At 47.6% G+C, this 20,127-nt stretch overlaps 1 protein-coding gene across 1 annotated transcript; it reads left to right on the forward strand.

Moving 5' to 3' along the window:
- Nucleotides 1-4,545: 4,545 nt before the first annotated feature.
- On the forward strand, nt 4,546-13,555 carry ANKRD46 (ankyrin repeat domain 46). Its single transcript, XM_049773931.1, has 3 exons — nt 4,546-4,887; nt 6,440-6,601; nt 12,351-13,555. Exons 1-3 carry the CDS (start codon nt 4,577-4,579, stop codon nt 12,565-12,567), a joined length of 690 nt encoding a protein of 229 aa, XP_049629888.1. The 5' UTR covers nt 4,546-4,576; the 3' UTR covers nt 12,568-13,555.
- The last annotated feature ends 6,572 nt before the right edge of the window (nt 13,556-20,127 follow it).

Raw genomic sequence — 20,127 nt, forward strand, 5'->3', positions numbered from 1 at the left:
GTATGTGCCCCCCTCCCAACTCCATCCCCCTTGCCCTGTCCCTGCTGACTGACTGTCTGCATTCTGATTGGCTTAAGGAAGTCTGTGTGATAAAAAGAAAATGGACAGAAGCTCTGCCTCTGATGGAGTTTCCCCACGTGATGGAGCCACTTGCACATTATCAGCTGGGGTGCACTAAGACATCCTGTGTGGATGCTTCTCCCATACCCTGGCTTGCCAGGACCCTGAGTGGCAGAGTTGTGCCCAACAGGTACTATGGTACCACGGATCCAGATCCAACTTGTGGCTGGGGGAGCTTCCTCCTGGAGTCAAAAGGCGTTGGGGTTGCAGAGGATTATCTCTAGTGGGTGGACATGGGACACCTGTACCTCTTCATTCCGATTTAATTTCTTTTAGGATTTACAAGTGATAGCACACTAGCAAGGGCACTTCCTGAGCACATGGTCAACCTGGGCTCGATCTTCATGGTCCCCGAGCACCACTAGGAGTGATTCCTGAGTGCAGAGCCAGGAGTAAGCCCTGAGCACTACCAGGAGTGCCCGCCAAACCAAATACAAACAAAGTTTTTTCATTTAAAAAACAGAAGGCCTGGAGTGATAGCACAACGATGGGGCTTTTGCCTTGCATGCGGACTAACCTAGGTTTGATCCCTGGCATCCCATATGGTCCCCCGAGCTTGCCAGGGGTAATTTCTGATTGCAGAGCCAGGAGTAACCCCTGAGCACCATTGATTGGGTGTGGCCCCAAAACAAAATAAAATTTGCAGCAGGGGCTGGGAGCTAGGACAGGGCTCAGGCTCACATCTGGCCTGTGTCTAATCTCCAGTTGGGTTCAGTTTCCATCATTACTGGTTTCCTGGGTCTCACCAAGAGACCTCCCTCCCCTCAGTCCCAGTGAGTCCCAAGTATCCCAGACTGCACAGTGGCTGAGCAGCACTGAATCTGTGGACCTTTGTACTCAACTTTGGGCCTGATTCCCTCTGGCTGGTGGGGCCCTCAGTCCCACTGGAAACCCATCACCACACCCAGTGGGACTCAGGGATCACTCCTAATGGAGCTCAGGGGGCTATGTGGAATGCTGTGGGCTGAACCCAGTGCAAGGCATGACTGTGCAAGGCAACTTTCTTTCTTTCTTTCTTTCTTCTTCTTTCTTTCTTTTCTTTCTTTCTTTTCTTTTCTTTCTATTCTTTCTTTCTTTCTTCTTTCTTCTTCTTTCTTTCTTTCTTTCTTTCTTTCTTTCTTTCTTTCTTTCTTTCTTTCTTTCTTTCCTTCCTTCCTTCCTTCCTCCTTCCTTCCTTCCTTCCTTCCTTCCTTCCTTTCCTTCCTTCCTTCCTTCCTTCCTTCCTTCCTTCCTTCCTTCCTTCCCTTCCTTCCTTCCTTCCTTCCTTCCTTCCTTCCTTCCTTCCTTCCTTCCTTCCTTCCTTCCTTCCTTCCTTCCTTCCTTCCTTCCTTCCTTCCTTTCTTGTCATACTGGGGCCCAGAGAGATAGCTCAGCAGCGTTTGCCTTGCAAGCAGCCAATCCAGGACCAAAGGTGGTTGGTTTGAATCCCGGTGTCCCATATGGTCCCCCGTGCCTGCCAGGAGCTATTTCTGAGCAGACAGCCAGGAGTAACCCCTGAGCACCGCCGGGTGTGGCCCAAAACCAAAAAAATAAAAAAAATAAAAATAAAAGTTATACTGGCAGTGCTCAGGGTTTACTGCTGGGTCTCTATTCTGGAATCACTCCTAATGGGGCTCAGAGCAGTCAGTCTGGGTTGGCCGTGTGCAAGGCAAGTGCTTTACCCTTTTTCCTACCTATCTGGCTCAGCATTTGGCTTTTGAAAAATTATTCTAATATTTTTTTGCAATGAGCTGTAGTAATAGTGATCCCTTATGGGGAATGTTATTTTGAATAAAATGAGTCAGAGGGAAATAGACATAGAACGATCAAACTCATTTCTGGGGTATTAAAAAAAAGGTAGTGTGGAAATAATATCCAAAGACGGTAGAGCTGAGGGCCAGGAGGACCAGCCCATGGTAAGAAGCTTGTCACAAAGAGCAGGAGAGTGCAATTAGGGCAGAGGCGGGTCCGTATGAGAATGATAGTTGAACTGATCAGTCTGGACAAGAATTGGGTACTGAAGGTGATAAAGAGATATTATGATACCAGTTCAATGACAATAGTGCAAGCCGCAATGTCTTATGGGAGAGGGAAAAGGAGAGAGAGAAAGAGATATGAAAAATGTCTGCCTCGCCAGTGATATCACAGTAGAAGGGCATTTTCCTTGCACGTAGCCGACTAAGGATGGAACCAGGTTCAATTCCCAGAGTCCCCCCAGCCTGCCAGGAGTGATTTCTGAGTGAAGAGCCAGGAGTAACCCCTGAGCGCCACTGCCAGATGTGGCCCCAAAACAAAACAAACAAACAAAGAAAAATGTCCACCCCAGGGGCAGTCAGGGGAGAGATGGAAGGAAACTAGTACATGAGTGGCTAGAAATGTGCACTGATAAAGGGTGTTCGACATTGTATGACTGAAACTCCATTAGGAATAACGTAAATGTGCATCTCATGATGATTCAATTAAATAATTCAGTAAAAGAAAAGAGGAAGAAGTGCTACTTGAAGTACCTCGGACTCAGTTTAGGGCACACTTAGCAGGGAATTCTTTGTCTTCTCTGGATTTGAGGAGGCTGTGCTATGCCCTGCGGGATTGGCCGACACATCCACAGCCAGACCCAATTCCCATCTCCCAGAGCCACTGGCTGGCCTGGGTGGTGGAGCCCATGCTGTGGGGACAAGAGCCCCCGCCCAGCTCTGTGGCCACTTGCCCACCTCCCCCTTGACAGATCACACCTGTAGGTCTGTGTTTTGCTCATAGCTCAAAGTCCTCATCCCAGTTGTGTACCCCGGCACTTAGGTTTGGGGGTTTAGGTTGTTTGCAGCTCCTGGGGTGGGGCCCGGGGCCTGGCCTCTGCCCATAAGCGCCACCCCTGGCACGCACACACTTTACCCCAGTGCTTCTAAGAGTAGTCAGTGCTCAGTGCTCAGGTTTTGGGTGTTATGAAGTCATCACAGCTGTCTGGGTTTATGTTTCTTGGGGGTGCTTTTTTTTGGGGGGGGGCCACACCCAGCGTTGCTCAGAGATTTACTACTGGCTCTGCTCAGAAATCTCCCCTGGCAGCTTCAGGGAATCATGTGGGATGCTGGGAATCGAACCAGGTTCTATCCTGGGTTGGCCAAGTGCAAGACAAACTCGCTACCACTGTGTTATCACTCTGACCCGCTTGGGGGGTGTTTTTTGTTTGGTTTGTTTTATTTTGGGGGGGGCCACACCCGGCAGCACTGGGGGTGGTGGTGGTGTTGTTATTCTTGGCTCTGTGCTCAGGAATCACTGTACTGCATATGGGATGCCAGGGATGGTACCCGGGTCCATCAAATGTCCTCCTGCTGTGCTACTGTTCAGTCCTTGGGGGTGGTTCTCTATTCTGAAATTGTGAAAAGGCAAGAATGGCCCAGTGAGAGAGCCATTCAGATTCCAGATTTGGGGAATGTGATGACTGTAGTCTCTGCTCCAGTCCTTTCCTGTGCGTCAGGAAAAAGAACTGAAGTCGGATCGCTGTGTCCTTCCGGCCAGCCTGACCTTCCTTGCTGCCGACTCACTGCTCCTTTGATCTCTAATTTAAGTGGTCAAATCCCATCATTTCCTTAGTTCTCAGGAGGTAGGAATGTAGCTCTTTGTCTTGTTACCTGCTCCTGCCTGCCCCCACCCCACCCCCACCTCCAGTTACCTTCCAAACTGAAAAATAAGTCAGTATGTTAGGTATGGCCAGACAAACTGGGTATATAAGCCACTTTAAAGGGCTGGTATGAGGCACAGTTTAAAATGAAATTTCCTGGGCTAGAGCAATAGGACAGCAGGAAAGGTGCTTGCTTACCCTGCCCTTGGCTGACTCAGCTTCGATCCCCAGCATCCCACATGATCCCCTGAGCCCTGCCAGGAGTATCTCTGAGTGCTGAGAGAGAAGTTCAGAGCATTGTCAGGAGTGTCCTCCAAAATAAAAATGAATAAGCGAAATCCATTTAACCCATGTTAACTCTTGCTTGGGCAACTCTGTTCCCACTAGGCATGGGGGCATCCTCATCACCACATTTGATCCTCCAAAGCCCCCCAGGAGTGAGCCCTGGACATCCCCAGGTATGCTCTCCACCGCCCAAGAGCCCCCTTGAAGGGGATTAGTGTAAAGGAGAAATCACCGGAGCTTGAACATTAATCACCAGTCTCCCGTGCATGGGAAAATGCGCGTCAGAACATCCCAGAACCTTCAGCACCCCTCCACACTGCATCCCTACAGACCACTGTTGTTTTCCTGTGGTGTCTGAGTCTGAGGAAGAGGGAGAGGAGGAGGTAGAGAAGAGGAGGTGACAAGAAGAGAAGGAGGAGGGAAGGAGGAAGAATAGAAGTTGAGGAGAGGAAGAAGTGGGGAGAGAAGGAGAAAAGGAGAAATAGGTGAGGGGTAGGGGAAGGAGAGAAGGGAGAGAGGAAGAGCCCCAGCGAGCCTTCCCAGCTGACCAGGCCCTTTGTCCCCCGCAGCCCCGCCATGTCCTACGTCTTCGTGAACGACTCGTCGCAGACCAGCGTCCCCCTGCTGCAGGCCTGCATCGACGGTGACTTCAACTACTCCAAGCGCCTGCTGGAGAGCGGCTTCGACCCCAACATCCGCGACAGCCGCGGCCGGACGGGGTTGCACCTGGCTGCGGCCCGCGGCAACGTGGACATCTGCCAGCTGCTGCACAAGTTCGGTGCCGACCTCCTGGCCACGGACTACCAGGGCAACACGGCGCTGCACCTCTGTGGCCATGTGGACACCATCCAGTTTTTGGTCTCCAACGGGCTCAAGATCGACATTTGGTGTGTTCCTGGGGTCCCTCCCTCCCTGTCTCCCTCCCTTCCATGTGAGCCAGGGGTCTGACCTTTCACACCATGAATGGGGGGGTCAAGGACCATTCAGCATCCAGAGGATGCTGTCAGCTTGTTTGTGGGAGACAGAACAGGTGACTGTCTTTGGGTTTAGGCGGGAGACCTGGCCTCAGTTTCCCAATGTATCCAGTGAGAAAATTCTGCCCCTGGCCAGGGTCTAGCAAAAGGAGGAAGGAGGACCAGAACCAACATTCCCTGGTAGGAAATCTGTAACGTGCGTTTCCTGACACCTTTAGCTCCAGAATCAAGAGCTCTCACAGGGGCTGGAGAGGTGGCGCTAGAGGTAAGGTGTCTGCCTTGCAAGCGCTAGCCAAGGAAGGACTGAGGTTCGATCCCTTGGTGTCCCATATGGTTCCCCCAAGCCAGGGGCAATTTCTGAGCGCTTAGCCAGGAATAACCCCTGAGCATTAATGGGTTTGGCCCAAGAAAACAAAACAAAACAAAACAAAACAAAACAAAAAGAGCTGTCACAGTCAGTGTACCTTCGCTGTAAGGCTGGGCTGGCTGAGACCAGAGTAGGAATTTGAACCTGGTTCTGCACGGGTCTGAAGCCTCTTGGCCTCCTGCCATAGAATACCCACCCATCCCCTTGGCAGTGAACTTGTTGAGGGATTGTTTGTTTGTTAAGATGTTTTGAGTGATGCCTCTTCTCCTGAGTGGGAAAGACGCCAGACCAGCTTCAAATTGGAAGGCTCATTTTTGCATTGTGGGCTCCTATTGCTCAGGCTTATGGGGGCAGGTGTGAGCCCCGTTTTCCCAATTCTCAGCTCATTTTTCACAACTGACCCTTAACTAGGCAGCATAAATGTTTATCAGAGAGGAATAACGCCCGAACTGTCCCTTTGCCATTCGTATCTGTGAGGCTGTCCTCTTAGGCTCGACTTTATTCTCAATGATCCACTCTTTGTTTTGGGGTCACACCTGGTGGTGCTCAGAGCTGACTCCTGGCTCTGCACTCAGGAATCACTCCTGGCGGGCCTTGGGGACCTCTTGGGATGCTGGGGATCAAATCCAGTCAGCCATGTTTCAGGAAAGCACCTTACCCACTGTGTTATATATGGCTCTATCCCCCATGGGTCTACTTTTTCATCCATATATTCCTTTCCCCTCACCCCCAGGAGGAAATAAATCAAACAGCATCATTAAATATCCAGGTTCCTGTTGAACTCTGGCTTCTATCTTGGATCTTTTTTTTTCTTCTGTTTTTTGGCTACATTCAGCAATGCTCAGGGTTTACTCCTGGCTCTGCACTCAGAAATCACTCCTGGCAGGCTCAAGGGAACAATATGGGATGCCAGGGGTTGAATCCTGGTAGGCCACGTACAAGGCAAGCACCCTACCCATTGTGCTGTTGCTCCAGCCCCTCTATCTTGGATCTGAACTTCCAGTCACTCGGGTCCTCCTCCTCCTCTTCCTCCTGGGGGTCCATGGCCACATGGAGATACCCCACATTGATGTCTCTGTTCTTGGTGGCCTTTTGCAGCAATCACCAGGGCGCGACACCCTTAGTCTTGGCAAAGCGCAGGGGTGTGAACAAGGATGTCATCCGGCTGCTGGAGTCCTTGGAGGAGCAGGAGGTGAAAGGCTTTAACCGTGGGGGGACCCACTCGAAGCTGGAGACTATGCAGACTGCTGAGAGTGAAAGGTATGTTGGGAAGGGGCATGGGGTTCCGGGAGCACTGGCTGATGAGCTGAGGAGAAGCACTTAGGAGACAGATGCACTTCTTGGGTCTGTCAGCCATGCACGGAGGAAGCTGGGGCAGGGGAAAGGGCGGAACAAGGGAGAAGAAGGTGGTGGAGGCCTTAGTGGTTTGACTTGAAGGGAGCTAATAAAATCAAGGCCCAGGTCAGTCTCAGAAGCCACGCCAGTGGGCCCACTTTCTTCTCATTCCTTCTCATCTAGCAGCCATTTAGAACATGGTAGGGAGCCCTAAAAAGGGAACAGGCCATATTTTTCCTTAGGGAGTGATTATGCCAGGCCCTGCTGGGGCTGATCCCAGTACTTTTTGGGGGGCTATTCTGTGCTTGGAAGGTCTTTTCCCTGGCATACTCAGATGTGCTGAGGGCTGAACCCTGGGCCTCCCATATAGAAATCATGCAGTCACGCCTTGGAGTCTCTCTCAGGCCCACTGACCCACAGGCCCGTTTCCTGGGCTGGTTGGATCATTTGTGGCTCAGCTGGTCACCTCCAGAGTTCTTGACTTCCAGTCCAGACAAAGATTAGAGGGACCCATTTACCATGATCTCCTCAAATCTTTAGTAGAATCAGCTCTGAGGCCTTTGTAGTTATTGACCAGAACCTAGATTTACAATCTGATGGATCATTTAGGTCTTTGGGGGTCATTGTGAGTTCTTTTTTTAAATTATTAATCTATTATTGGTCACACCCCATGCTACTCAGGGGCCACTCCTGGCTCTGTGCCTAGGAGTGACCCCTTGTGCTCAGTGACCATATAAGATGAGGGACTCTATTCCAGTGTCAGCTGCGTGCAAGGCAAGTGCCATTCTTCTTCTTCTTCTTCTTCTTCTTCTTCTTCTTCTTCTTCTTCTTCTTCTTCTTCTTCTTCTTCTTCTTCTTCTTCTTCTTCTTCTTCTTCTTCTTCTTCCTCCTCCTCCTCCTCCTTCTTCTTCTTCTTTCCTTTCTCTCTTTCCCTCTCTCATTTGAGCAAAACTCATTTTGTAGCTCTTTCTGCACTTAACATGATGCTGGTAGTGCAATTTGTGAGAGTTCAACCACATTTAAGTGTGAGCCACTGGTGGTACATGTCCCTAGATGTATTAATTCCTTGGTTCTATGATTGTTCTCCTTCCTCTTTCACCTACTGGTTAGTGGAAGCCTTTAGTCCCACTCTCAAACCAAAGGCTATTTGGTTTAGAAATGTCCAGTCAGTTATTGTTGTCCAGATAAAGAAAGAGATTTGGGGCTGGAGCAATAGTACAGCAGGGTGAGCATTTGCCTCGCACGTGCCCGACGTGGGTTCCATTTCCAGTGTCCCATATGGTCTCCCAAGCTCTGCCAGGAGTGATCCCTGAGTACAGAACTAGAAGTAAGCACTGAGCACCACTGAGTGTGGTCCAAAAACAAAACGAAACGAAAAACAGAAAGAGTCTTACTTCTCAACTTATCCATGAAAGCCAACAGGTAGCTCAAAGGCAGAAGTGAGAGATACGCATTTGGAGTTTCTCTTTCCCTTACCAGTTTACCCTGCATTCATCATCAGAGTGCCACATGCAATTTGGGGGTGGAATTGGGTCATACCCGGCAGTGCTCAGGGGTTACTCCTGGCTCTATGCTCAAATCACTCCTGGCATGCTCAGGGGACCATATCGGATGCCGGGATTCGAACCACCAACCTTCTTTCTGCATGAAAGTCAAATGCGGCCCGGAGAGATAGCACAGCGGCGTTTGCCTTGCAAGCAGCCGATCCAGGACCAAAGGTGGTTGGTTCGAATCCCGGTGTCCCATATGGTCCCTCGTGCCTGCCAGGAGCTATTTCTGAGCAGACAGCCAGGAGTAACCCCTGAGCACTGCTGGGTGTGGCCCAAAAACTAAAAAAAAAAAAAAAAAAAAAAAGAAAGAAAGTCAAATGCCTTACCTCCATGCTATCTCTCCGGCCCCACCACATGCAATTTAACAAAAATAATTTGCCTCTCAGAGCATGTTTTTTCCAACAGCTTGATGTTTATTGTCACCCTTTTCTAAAGTAGCAGTAAATTTTTTGAAGTTTCTCTTCCCCTGAAAATTATCTTAGACCATTTTCTTTTTTTTTTTCCCTAGGGGTGTAGTGGTAGAGACATTGGTTAGCATGTTTAGTTTACGGTTATTTCTCTAGCTGCTCTTGACCTACAATGTCCCTTTAACTTTTATTTTGCCTTCTTGGTGATTACTCATTAACTGCATTATTAATGGAACAGCTCAGGATGAAATATTTGCTCTTGTTTCCATCACATCCCCTGCTTTTAAATACTTTGGCTTTAACAACACGTGTTAAAGCCACTTCTTCCAAAAGTGAATCATTAACGCTTGTACTGGGGGGGTTGGGCTGCACCTACTCCTGCCCCTCCGTGTCATGATAGAAATATTGTGGTTGAAAGTCCAAAAAGTCAACGGTCAGGTCTAACCAGTGACAAAACAGTCTATGCCAAATAGAAGCTGCAGGGGCGCTCTTCCAAAAGAGACACCTTTAGGGCACTGGTGAGGACCTAGTGAGATGGAGCCCCATTCACTGTTGATTGCAAATGTCAATGGGTCCTGAAAACTTGGGAAAGGCAGTTTTGTTGTTCCTTCGAGAGTTCATGTACCTGGCCCAGCCAATCCACTCTGAGGTGTATAGCTAAGAAACTGGTAGAGATGTTGTGATCACAAAATCCCACATGTCCCCGGGGCCATTATTCACGGTAGCCAAATGGTGACAAGCCCCGAAGTCTGCCGGCTGAGGGATGGGGGGGTGGGGGGGGGGACACTTGGAAACATGGAAAAACCAGTCCCTAAGGGCTGTGTGTCACTTAGGTCATCCGAAATGGCCCAAGGAAGCAAGCAATTGGCTGGAGTCCGCTGGGCCGTGGGGAGGTTGAGGTAGCAGGAAGTTGCTGAGAAGCACAATTTCCTGTAGGTGATAAAAATGTCCTAGACTGTGGTGGGAGGGGGGGGCGGTGGTGGGTGTGGGGCCGACTGTGACTCTTAGGAAAACCACAGAGTTGGAGCTCTTGACCGGGTGGGTCCAGCGGCCTCAGAATTTACCTCCCTCAGGAGATGTGGGGACTCGTGGGTGGCATCTCCAGCCTTTCTGCCATGGCTGTGTAATGATGGGCCATGTACAGAGCAAAGGGGGAGAAGTGAGTAAACGCATGAGCCACATTTCGTTTTCTCTGAGGCTTTCCAGAGACAGTGCTTAGTTTCTGAAAGGCAGCCTGTGAGTCAAGTTCATGGGGAAGCGTCTCCCCATTCCTTCAAGCAGCCTAACCGTAAGCTGTAACCTTTTTTTATCTTATTAACATGGGTTGACTCAGAGGAGGCAACGCACAGCGTGTACGTGCATGCAAATAGTACACTCACATAGTCACGCATACATTTGCCTCTCTCTTAATCTCTCCTCTCCCAGACCTTTGTGTTAAAACCCAGTATTTCCAGGGCAGTAGAACCTTGTCATTGGACATGAGTCCGCGGGGAGTTCCAGTGGCAGGACTGATGCAGAGGTTCAAGCACTTAACCTGGCACCTGTCTGCCACAGTGCTTTGAAACCTGTTCTTGGGGGTCATGTGGTCCCCCAAGAACCTTCAGCTGTGCATTGCCCCGTTCCCCCCAAATAAAGTCCTGGTCGACTGAACTTAATGAGCTTACAGGAATCCTTAACCAAAATTCTTGCTTAGATTTTGGAGTCAGGTTTTAATAGGAGTCAAAATCCATCAGAATTTCTCTTTTAATTTGTGGCTTTACACACTGTAAGCCTTCTCAAGTGCCTAATCTTATTTCTTTTTTTTTTTTTTTTTTTTTTGTCTTCAGAAAAACCTATCTTTTTTAATAGTGGTCAAGCTTGCTGGCCATGAGAAAGTCACCTAGTTCTCGGGGTGGTTTCTGAGACTGGACAGCAGAAGCTCTGGCCTCCAGGCAACAGTGTCAGGAAGGCAAAGAAAGGCAGAGGTTAAAAACTGTCAATTCAGGGGCCGGGTGGTGGCGCTAGAGGTAAGGTGCCTGCCTTGCCTGCGCTAGCCTAGGACGGACCGAGGTTCGATCCCCCGGCGTCTCATATGGTCCCCCAAGCCAGGAGCGACTTCTGAGCGCATAGCCAGGAGTAACCCCTGAGCGTCACTGGGTGTGACCCAAAAACAAAAAACAAACAAACAAAAAAAAAAAAACCTGTCAATTCAGGTTCCAGAGTGACAGTTAGTGCAGCTGGTAGAGCATTTGCCTTGCATGAAGCTGACCTGTGTTTGATCCCTGACATTCCATATGGTCCCCTAAATCCTGTCAGGAGTGATCCCCGAGCACACAGCACCATTAGGTATGACCCCCCCACCAAAGTAATAAAATCAAGTAAGTCACAAGCTCCTTCTTCTCCCCCCCAAAAAAAATCCCTATAAAAGAATTAAAACATTTGGGATTAATATTAGCTAAAGAAAGCTCATCTGCAGGCTACAGAAGGATGGGCAGATGGTCACGTTAGCCAGGGCTGGACACAAAACTCTACTTGCGTTAGCAGTTTACGTGGAAGCGTCATTATCTGATATGTCCTGATCCATTCATGAACAGGGTGATGGCAAGAGGGGGTGGTACATGGAAAGTATCCTGCTGAGTGAAATGAGTCAGAGGGAGAGGGACAGGCAGAGAATACTTGTACACATCAGCAGGCCAGTTAAAAATGCACACACACACACATGCAAGCCAGTTAAAATTACACACACACACACACACACACACACACACACACACACACACACACACACACGAAATATACCCAAAGACGATAGAGATGATGGGGTAGTGGGAGTGTAGTTAAGACAGAGAAGGGACCACTATGACAATGAGAGTTGGAAACAATCACTCTGGACAAGAACTGGGAACTGAATGGAAGTGATAGCATGATACCCCTTCAATAACAGTATTGCAAACCACAGTGTCTAAAAGGGAAGAGTGGGTGGGAGAAGGGGGAGAAAGAGAGAAGAAAAGGATCTGCCTTACAGTCACACTGGGTGGATGGATGACAGAAGGAAAACTGGGGACATTGGTGATGGGAACGCACACTGGTGAACAGATGGGTGTTGGACATTGTATGACCGAAACTCAACCATCAACAACTTTTTTTTAAAAAAGTACTTTATTTAAACAACAGGATTACAGAGTTGTTCATTACACAGTTTTTTCCCCCATATTTACAAAGTTGTTTGTTTGATTGCGTTTCAGTTGTACAATGTCCAACACCCTTTACCTATGCCCCCCAGTTTCCCTCCCTGCCTGTCTGTAGGGCAGGCATCTCTCTCTCTCTCTCTCTCTCTCTCTCTCTCTCTCTCTCTCTCTCCCCCTCCCTCTTTCTCTCCCTCCCACCCCCCTCCCTTTTTAGTCACTGTGATGTGCAATATTTTTACTGAAAGGATATCATGCTATCCCTTTCTTTCAGCCCCCCATTCTTGACCAGAGGGATCATTTCCCACTCTCATTGTCATAGTGGTCCCTTCTCTGTCCTCACTGCACCATCAATAACTTTTTAACTCTGTATCTCCTGGCGACTTAATAAATTTAACAAAGAGTGATGGTACACTGGCTCCCCATCCACCCTTCTGTCCTTTCAGTGTCCTGATCCCCAGTGGGGAGGGAACGGCCAGGCGGTGGCCCTTGCCTGTCCATCTGGAGTGGGTGATACATGTCCTGCCCTGTCTTGTCGTTGCTGTGTCTGCAGTGCCATGGAGAGCCACTCCCTGCTCAACCCCAACCTGCAGCAGGGCGAGGGCGTCCTATCCAGCTTCCGTACCACCTGGCAGGAGTTCGTGGAGGACTTGGGCTTCTGGCGGGTGCTGCTCCTCATCTTCGTCATCGCGCTGCTGTCCCTCGGCATCGCCTACTACGTCAGCGGGGTGCTTCCATTCATGGAGAACCAGCCCGAGCTGGTACACTGAGAGAGCCTCGGGTGTAGGGGGCTGAGCCTGGAGGCAGGTCTTCCTGTCCCTGCTCAGTGCAGGGCCATCAGCTGCGTGCCCACTGCCTGCTGGGTTCGGTTTGCGTTTTGTATTTGTTCCTTCTTGCATTTGTTTGTACCTTCGACAGACTGTTCTCTGATCCCACAGCCCAAAGCTACCTCAGATCCCCCTGAGATCTTAGGAAAGCTGCCTGCACCTGTTTGATGAAGAAAAAAAAAAGAGCACTCCAGGAGGAGAAAGGCCTTACTGCCCGCAGACCTTCTCTCACTCTCTCAGACCGACTAGCAGGATGTGTTCACAGTGGAGAGGTTTTGGGGGCTTGCTCGTTTCTGCCGGTTTTGACAAGAGCCCCTTTTTACTTTGTTATTTGCATTATCTGAGAAGAGAAGACGAATGAAACATTCAGCTTAGAACATATAGTGCTCTTCAGCTGCCCTAGAGCAAATCGGTATTGTTGGGATCTATTTGGCTTAAAATTTTTTGGAAGGGTGATGTTTGGTCCGGCAGTGCTCTGATGATATGGCTGGCTTTGTGCTCAGTCGCAACCCTGGGTGGTGCTCTGGGGGACATGCAGTGTAGGGAGTTCAAACCTGGGTTAGCTACATGCAGTACAAGCCCGTTCCTTCCCCCATTCCCCCAATTTCTGCTCTCTCTCTGACCCTGGTTTAATATTTTTTAAGTTGCATAACAAAACAAACAGAAGTTCTGAAAATGGGCTCTGTTTTCTTTCAAACAATGATTGAGCGTATATTCATTTTGTTTTGAAGGGGACTTTGAATTTTCCCCCCCTTTTCTCGGAAACTGCTTTGCTTGTCTTTGTCATCTATGAAAAAGGCACTTGGTGTGGAAGTCTCCTTCTTCACTTCAGATGGCATTTCTCCGAAAATAGTGTTTGCACGTTCCTTCCCTCATTACTTAGTAGTGGGCAGGTTAAAAACAGTCCTGGCTGTTGTCGTCGTACTTATTTTATACTCGCTGGCATTTTGTGAAAAAAAAAAAAAAAAAATTCTGTTTTCCAAGCTAGGAGAGGTTTGTCTCAGTTGTATCATTTGTCACGATGATGTAAGTCTATGAACTTGGAATCCCTGATAGTCTTGTTTATGGCCCATCTAAATCCGTACTTCTGGGAGTTCAGGGATGTCCCCAAGTTAACTACAATTGTGTCTTGGATCCCTAGAGAGTGAGAATGGTCTGAGAATGGAAACTGGGCCCCCCCTAACCATTCCATAGACTCTAGTAGCAACTAGGCTTAAAGGGCCTTGATTGTGAAAGATTCTGTCATGTATAAATCATATTCTTGGGTTATTAAAAATGAAGTCTAGGGGCCTGAGAGAGAGCACAGTGGTGTTTGCCTTGCAGGCAGCCTATCCTAGACCTAAGGTGGTTGGTTCGAATCCCGACGTCCCATATGGTCCCCGGTGCCTGTCAGGAGCTATTTCTGAGCAGATAACCAGGAGTAATCCCTGAGCGCTGCAGTGTGGCCCCAAAAAACCCCAAAAAAACAAACAAAAAAATGAAGTCTGTACTTTCTGGGAACAGTCAGAAAATCATAGTGAAAGCTACTGATTGGACTTTTTTTTAGAACAAAGGCAGCTCAGCTGCTTGCTAATTGAGTTGTAGCTAGAATTAGAAATTAGGGTCTTGAGCAGATTTGGTATTTCCATGGCCCTTTCTTACCCCCTTGATTATTTGCTCTTTTGTATTTCTGGATCTAGGATGTGGCTTGAACACTCATAGAGGTTTTAAAAGTTTCTAAGTATGGGGACTGAGCTGTGGCGCAAGCAGTAAGGTATCTGCATTGGTCACACTAGCATAGGACGGACCCCCCCCCCCCCCCGCGTCCCATATGGTCCCCCAAGCCAGGAGCGATCCCTGAGCGTCAGTGGGTGTGTCCCATATGGTCCCCCAAGCCAGGAGCGATCCCTGAGCGTCAATGGGTGTGGCCCAAAAACAAAAAACAGGGCCCGGAGAGATAGCACAGGGGCGTTTGCCTTGCAAGCAGCCGATCCAGGACCAAAGGTGGTTGGTTCGAATCCCGGTGTCCCATATGGTCCCCCGTGCCTGCCAGGAGCTATTTCTGAGCAGACAGCCAGGAGTAACCCCTGAGCACCGCCGGGTGTGGCCCAAAAACCAAAAAAAAAAAAAACAAAAAAACAAAAAAACAAAAAACAAAAAACAAAAAATTTTTTTTTCTACGTGAGCTGATGGCTTCAGGATCAGCACAGAGCCTTCCCTTTTAGATTAAGGTTGGAGCAGAATCACTCAAAGCTGATGGATACACTTACAAGAGTGTTAGAATGGAAAACACCCCCGCACAATCGTGAGGGGGGGTACAAAGAGAGCACGCTCTGGATTCAACTCTATGTTTGTGGAGCATCAAAGCTGACGAGCAGAATTGGTTAACCTGTATGTAAGTGTGTAACACGTGTAAAAGGTTTAATATTCCCCTGTAAGTCCCGACTTCTTGGATTATATTCTGTGTTCTGGACCTCAGTAGTCCTTCCAATAAACTTATTTATAACCTACTAATCACAATTGTTGTTTTAGAAAGTCATTGTTCTTCATTTCATGTAGGTCTTGCTTTTTCATTGGTTACAATTGACCAAAAAAGCAGAGTTTTGTTTTTTTTTCAAACCTGAGCACCTCAGGCCCAATATAATAACAACACCAGTAAGAAAGATATATTCTTTTTATTTTTTATTTTTATTTTTTTTGGTTTTTGGGCCACACCCTGCGGCGCTCAGGGGTTACTCCTGGCTGTCTGCTCAGAAATAGCTCCTGTCAGGCACGGGGGACCATATGGGACACCGGGATTCAAACCAACCACCTTTGGTCCTGGATCGGCTGCTTGCAAGGCAAACGCCGCTGTGCTATCTCTCTGGGCCCCCCTCATCCTCTCTTAATAGATGTTGTAAGTGGGTCCTCCAGAGAGACAGCTCAAGAGGCTGAAATAGGCTCGACACACAGCAAGCATAGGTTCCATCCCCAGCACAGTATGGCCCCTCAGACATCATCAGGCTCAACTGCTGAGCATAGCCAGTGTGCCCCCACCCAAGGCAAACAAAAAGTGAAAAATCTTTTCACTTCTTCCCTCAAAAGTCCACATCAAAAATTGGCTTCCTGTAGCGCATCTCACAGCAGGATGCTGCTTCAAGGATAAAGACAGAAGTGCCCAGAGTGGGAATCCACCGACAGGCACCAAGTGACCCCATTTCCGCTGGCAGGGATGCATTTTCTTCTGAAATAACTGTTTTATCCAACTTGGCTTTTCTGTGCTATCCTTTAGTTCCAGGTAGAAAGTGACCTGTTGCAGGAACATTGGTGAGTCGGAGCCCACAGGGTATAAAACACCTGACTGGAGGCTGTTTGAGGGGTCGTGGGGTATCAAGGGGGCTTAGATTCATCTATTCAAGATGTAGTTGTCATCAGCATTAACGAATTTAGGTGAAGACAGAACAACTTTATCTGGGATCAAGAATTGAACCCGGGGCCAGAGAGATTGCATGGAGATAGGGCATTTGCCTTGCATGCAGGACAGTGGTTCGAATCCCGGCATACCATATGGTCCCCCGGGCCTGACAGGAGCGATTTCTGAGTGTAGAGCCAGGACTAACCCCTGAGCGCAGCCAGATGTGACCCCAAAACAAACAAACAAAAATTGAACCCGGGGCTGGAGAGGTAGCATGGAGCTAGGGCGTTTGCCTTGCATGCAGAAGGACGAAGGTTTGAATCCCAGCATCCTATATGGTCCCCCAAGCCTGCCAGGAGTGATTTCTGAGTGTAGAGCCAGGAGTAACTAACTGCCGGGTGTGACCCAAAAACCAAAAAAAAAAAAAAGAGAGACTTGAACCATCATTGACTCAACCTAGAATCGAAGTCTCTTGGGGCTAGAGCAATAGTACAGAGGGGAGGCTGCTGGCCTTGCATGTGGCCCTCCTGAGTCCGATCCCTGGCACCCCATTAGGTCCCAGAGCCAACCAAGAGTAATTCTGCCACTGGATGTGGCCCAAACTAAAGAATCTAAATCTTTCATTCAGGTTCAGTAAATTTCTTTCCTCATTCTTTTCCTACCCGGTTTGGTTTGGTTTTCAATTGGGAAATTCTTTAAAGGAAATTCTTTAGATATATGGATTCAGATAAGTTCAGCCAGTTGAAAAATAGGAATGTATTCGGTGCAGTCTTTTTTGTTGGTTAAATGTACGCAAGGGGCTGGAGAGACAGTGGTTAAGGCCCTTACTTTGCACATGGACAGCTCAGGTTTGATCCCTGGCATCCTTTATGGTCCCCTGAGCCTCACTAGAAGTGACCCTTGAGCAAAGAGCCAGGAGCAAATCCTGAGCACTACTAGTGTATTTCCAACAAACAATGAATAATTCTGACGTGCATTTCCCTCATGCACACACACTGGAAATAAAATTAAGTTTTATTTTATAATAAGATCTGACCTAGAATAATTGAGATTTAACAAAGTAAGGGAATACTTAATTTGTTGGAATCATTACAAATTAGCATCCACATTTTATTTTTGAGAAATGCTAATGGCTCATCTTCCTGAAATAGATGCATCCTACGTTGATATTGATAGGTATCAAAGTGATGCCTCTGGACAAGAACTGGGTGCTGAAGAATGAATGGAAAGTGATGTGCAGGACACCCCTTCAGTAACAGTAGTACAAACCACACAGTATGTGAGAGCGACAGACAGACAGACAGACAGACAGACAGACAGACAGACTATACTGGGACCTTAGCAGCAGGAAATGTGCAGTGGTGAAGGGATAGATGTTTATTTTGTTTTATTTCTTTTATTTTATTTTTTTAAACTGGGATTGACCATATGCAAAGTAAATGGCTTAATACTTGTACTATTTCCCCAGATTTTGCTTCTGTTTTTTTTTATAATAACATCTTTATTTAAGCACTATGATTTACAAACGTATTGTAGTTGGGTTTCAGTTATAGAAAAAATACCCCCCTTCACCAGTGCAACATTCCCACCAACACCCCCACACTTTGCCTGTATTCGAGGCAGGCATTCTATTTCTCTCGTTTATTACCGTTGTCATGGTAATTGTTAGTGTAGTTATTTCTCTAACTGCACTCACCACTCTTTGTGGTGAGCTTCATATTGTGAGTTGGTCCTTCCAGCCCGCATCTCTATTGTCTCTGGGCATTATTACATAATGTCTTCTTTTTCTTAAAACCCATATATGAAATAAATCTGTTTTCATTTAGTGACATTTAGCTATTTTGTTTATTTGATCATTTGAGTGAGACTATTCTGTGTCCATTTCTCTCCCTCTGACTTTTTTTACTCAGCATAATAGTTTCTATGTCCATTTATGTATAGGAAAGTGTTATGACTTCATTTTCCTGATAGTATTCCATTGTGTATGTGTACCATAGTTTCTTTAGCCATGCATCTGTTGTCAGACATCTGGCTTTTTTCCAGATTTTGGCTGTTGTAAATAGCATTGCAATGATATAGGTGTGCAGAAGGCATTTTTGTGTTGTGTTTTTGTGTTTCTGTATTCCTAGGAGTGGTATAGTTGGATCATATGGGAGCTCAATTTCCATTTATTTGAGGAATCTCCATATTGTTTTCCATAAAGGCTGGACTAGACGGTATTCCCACCAGCAGTGAATGAGAGTTCTTTTTTTACCCCACATCCCTTCCAGCACTGATTGTTTCTAGTTTTTTTGTTTTTTTGTTTGTTTTTGGTGGACATCCATATATTTGTAAATAAATCTGTTTCAGCAATATTTAGCTATTTTGTTTGTTTGTTCATTTGTTTGGGGTCACACCAATGATGCTTAGGGATTACTCCTGGCTTTGTATTCAGGAATTACTCCTGACTTTGCTTGGGGAACAATATGAAATGCCAGGGATTGAGCTCAGGTCTGCCACATACCAGGGATTGAACTCAGGTCTGCCACGTCAGCGCTCAGGGGCCACTCCTGGCTCTAAGCTCAGAAATCACCCCCGGCAGGCTCAAGGAACCATATGGGATGCTGGGGTTCAAACCACCGTCCTTCTGCGTGTAAGGCAAACACCTTATCTCCATGCTATCTCTCCGGCGCCTGTCTTTAACTCTTACATTTACCTCTCTCTGTGCTTTTTACAAGTGTTGTAGATAGGATTGGAGCTTCAGAATGCCCGGGTGTCTTGTTTCGGACCATAAGCCAAGTCCTTGTTGGGAGATTCAAAAATAATTGCAACCAGCCTCATCTGCTTGCCTCTACGGTCTGTTAATGGCATGCTTTCAGAAGTGTGGCCCTGCAAAGTTTATTATTCCTATAATTGAGCTATAAAGAGGTTACTCTTGGTCACCATAAAAATTAATAAACTCCCTCTTTGGGGATTAATTTTCTCAAGAGGAAGGCTCTGGGTCAGAGTTGGCTGGACAGTTTTGCTAAAATTTCAGGCCCTAAGAAACAAAAATAGGTTTGGAAGTAGTTTCTAGGTCACCGGCTCAGAAAGCTGGCAGGAGCCTACAGCTTCATTTGGGTAGTCCCAGGCCCAGTCAGTGACAATTCCATCAGCACAAGCTGTTCCATAAGATTGTCAAGAAGGAGTATAAAGGGGCCAGCGAGGTGGCACTAGAGGTAAGCCTTGCAAGCGCTAGCCAAGGAAGGACCTCGGTTCGATCCCCCGGCGTCCCATATGGTCTCCCCAAGCCAGGGGCAATTTCTGAGTGCTTAACCAGGAGTAACCCCTGAGCATCAAATGGGTGTGGCCCGAAAAACCAAAAAAAAAAAAAAAAAAAAAAAAGGAGTATAAAATAGTGGGTCCTACAGCTTCTTTACTCCATCAGTACAGATGTGAAAAGTCTCCTTGCTTTGAGGGAGGGGACACAGATTTCATCACCTGTTTTGTATTTTTGCTCTATTGATTCATCCACATTTGTCTAAGCTCTAATCTGGAGAGAGGACACAGTGCGCAAGACACTTGCCTTGCACACAGCTGACCCAAGTTTCATCCCCAGCATCTCATATGGTCCCCCAAGCTCTGCCACGAGTGATCCCTGAACACAGAGTAAGCCCTGAGCTCCGCGAGCATGGCTCCAAACCCCAAAAATAAAATAAATGAAAAAAAAAATAAAGTTCCAGCCTGGGATTAGGCAGTGGAAACTGCTTTTAAGCAAGTAAACTCGAATTGGACTGACCTCGGTTCAACTTTATCCAAATGGACGCTGGTGAAGTAAGTGGAGCTGCCTGCATGACTGCCTGCAGCAGGATGACAGGAGGAATAAGATCCCCAAAGGACGCCAGCACCACTCCTTCCCAGAAGCTGCATGGGTGCAAAATCCTCAGGCTTGTTACTGTCATTCTGCCCCAGAAAGAAAACTCTTGTCTATGGGGCTGGAGCAACAGCGCAGTGGGAGGGCATTTGCCTTTCATATGGCTAGCCTGGTTCTTGGGAGCCCATATGGTCCCCACAAAGCATCAACAGGAGTGATATCTGAATGCAGAGCCAGGAATAACTTGGCACTGCCAAGCGCTAAAAAAAACCCAACAAGCCCCAAAACACAAATTCCA

The sequence above is a fragment of the Suncus etruscus genome, chromosome 5 (genome assembly GCF_024139225.1).
Source record: "Suncus etruscus isolate mSunEtr1 chromosome 5, mSunEtr1.pri.cur, whole genome shotgun sequence".
Classification (NCBI taxonomy): Eukaryota; Metazoa; Chordata; class Mammalia; order Eulipotyphla; family Soricidae; genus Suncus; species Suncus etruscus.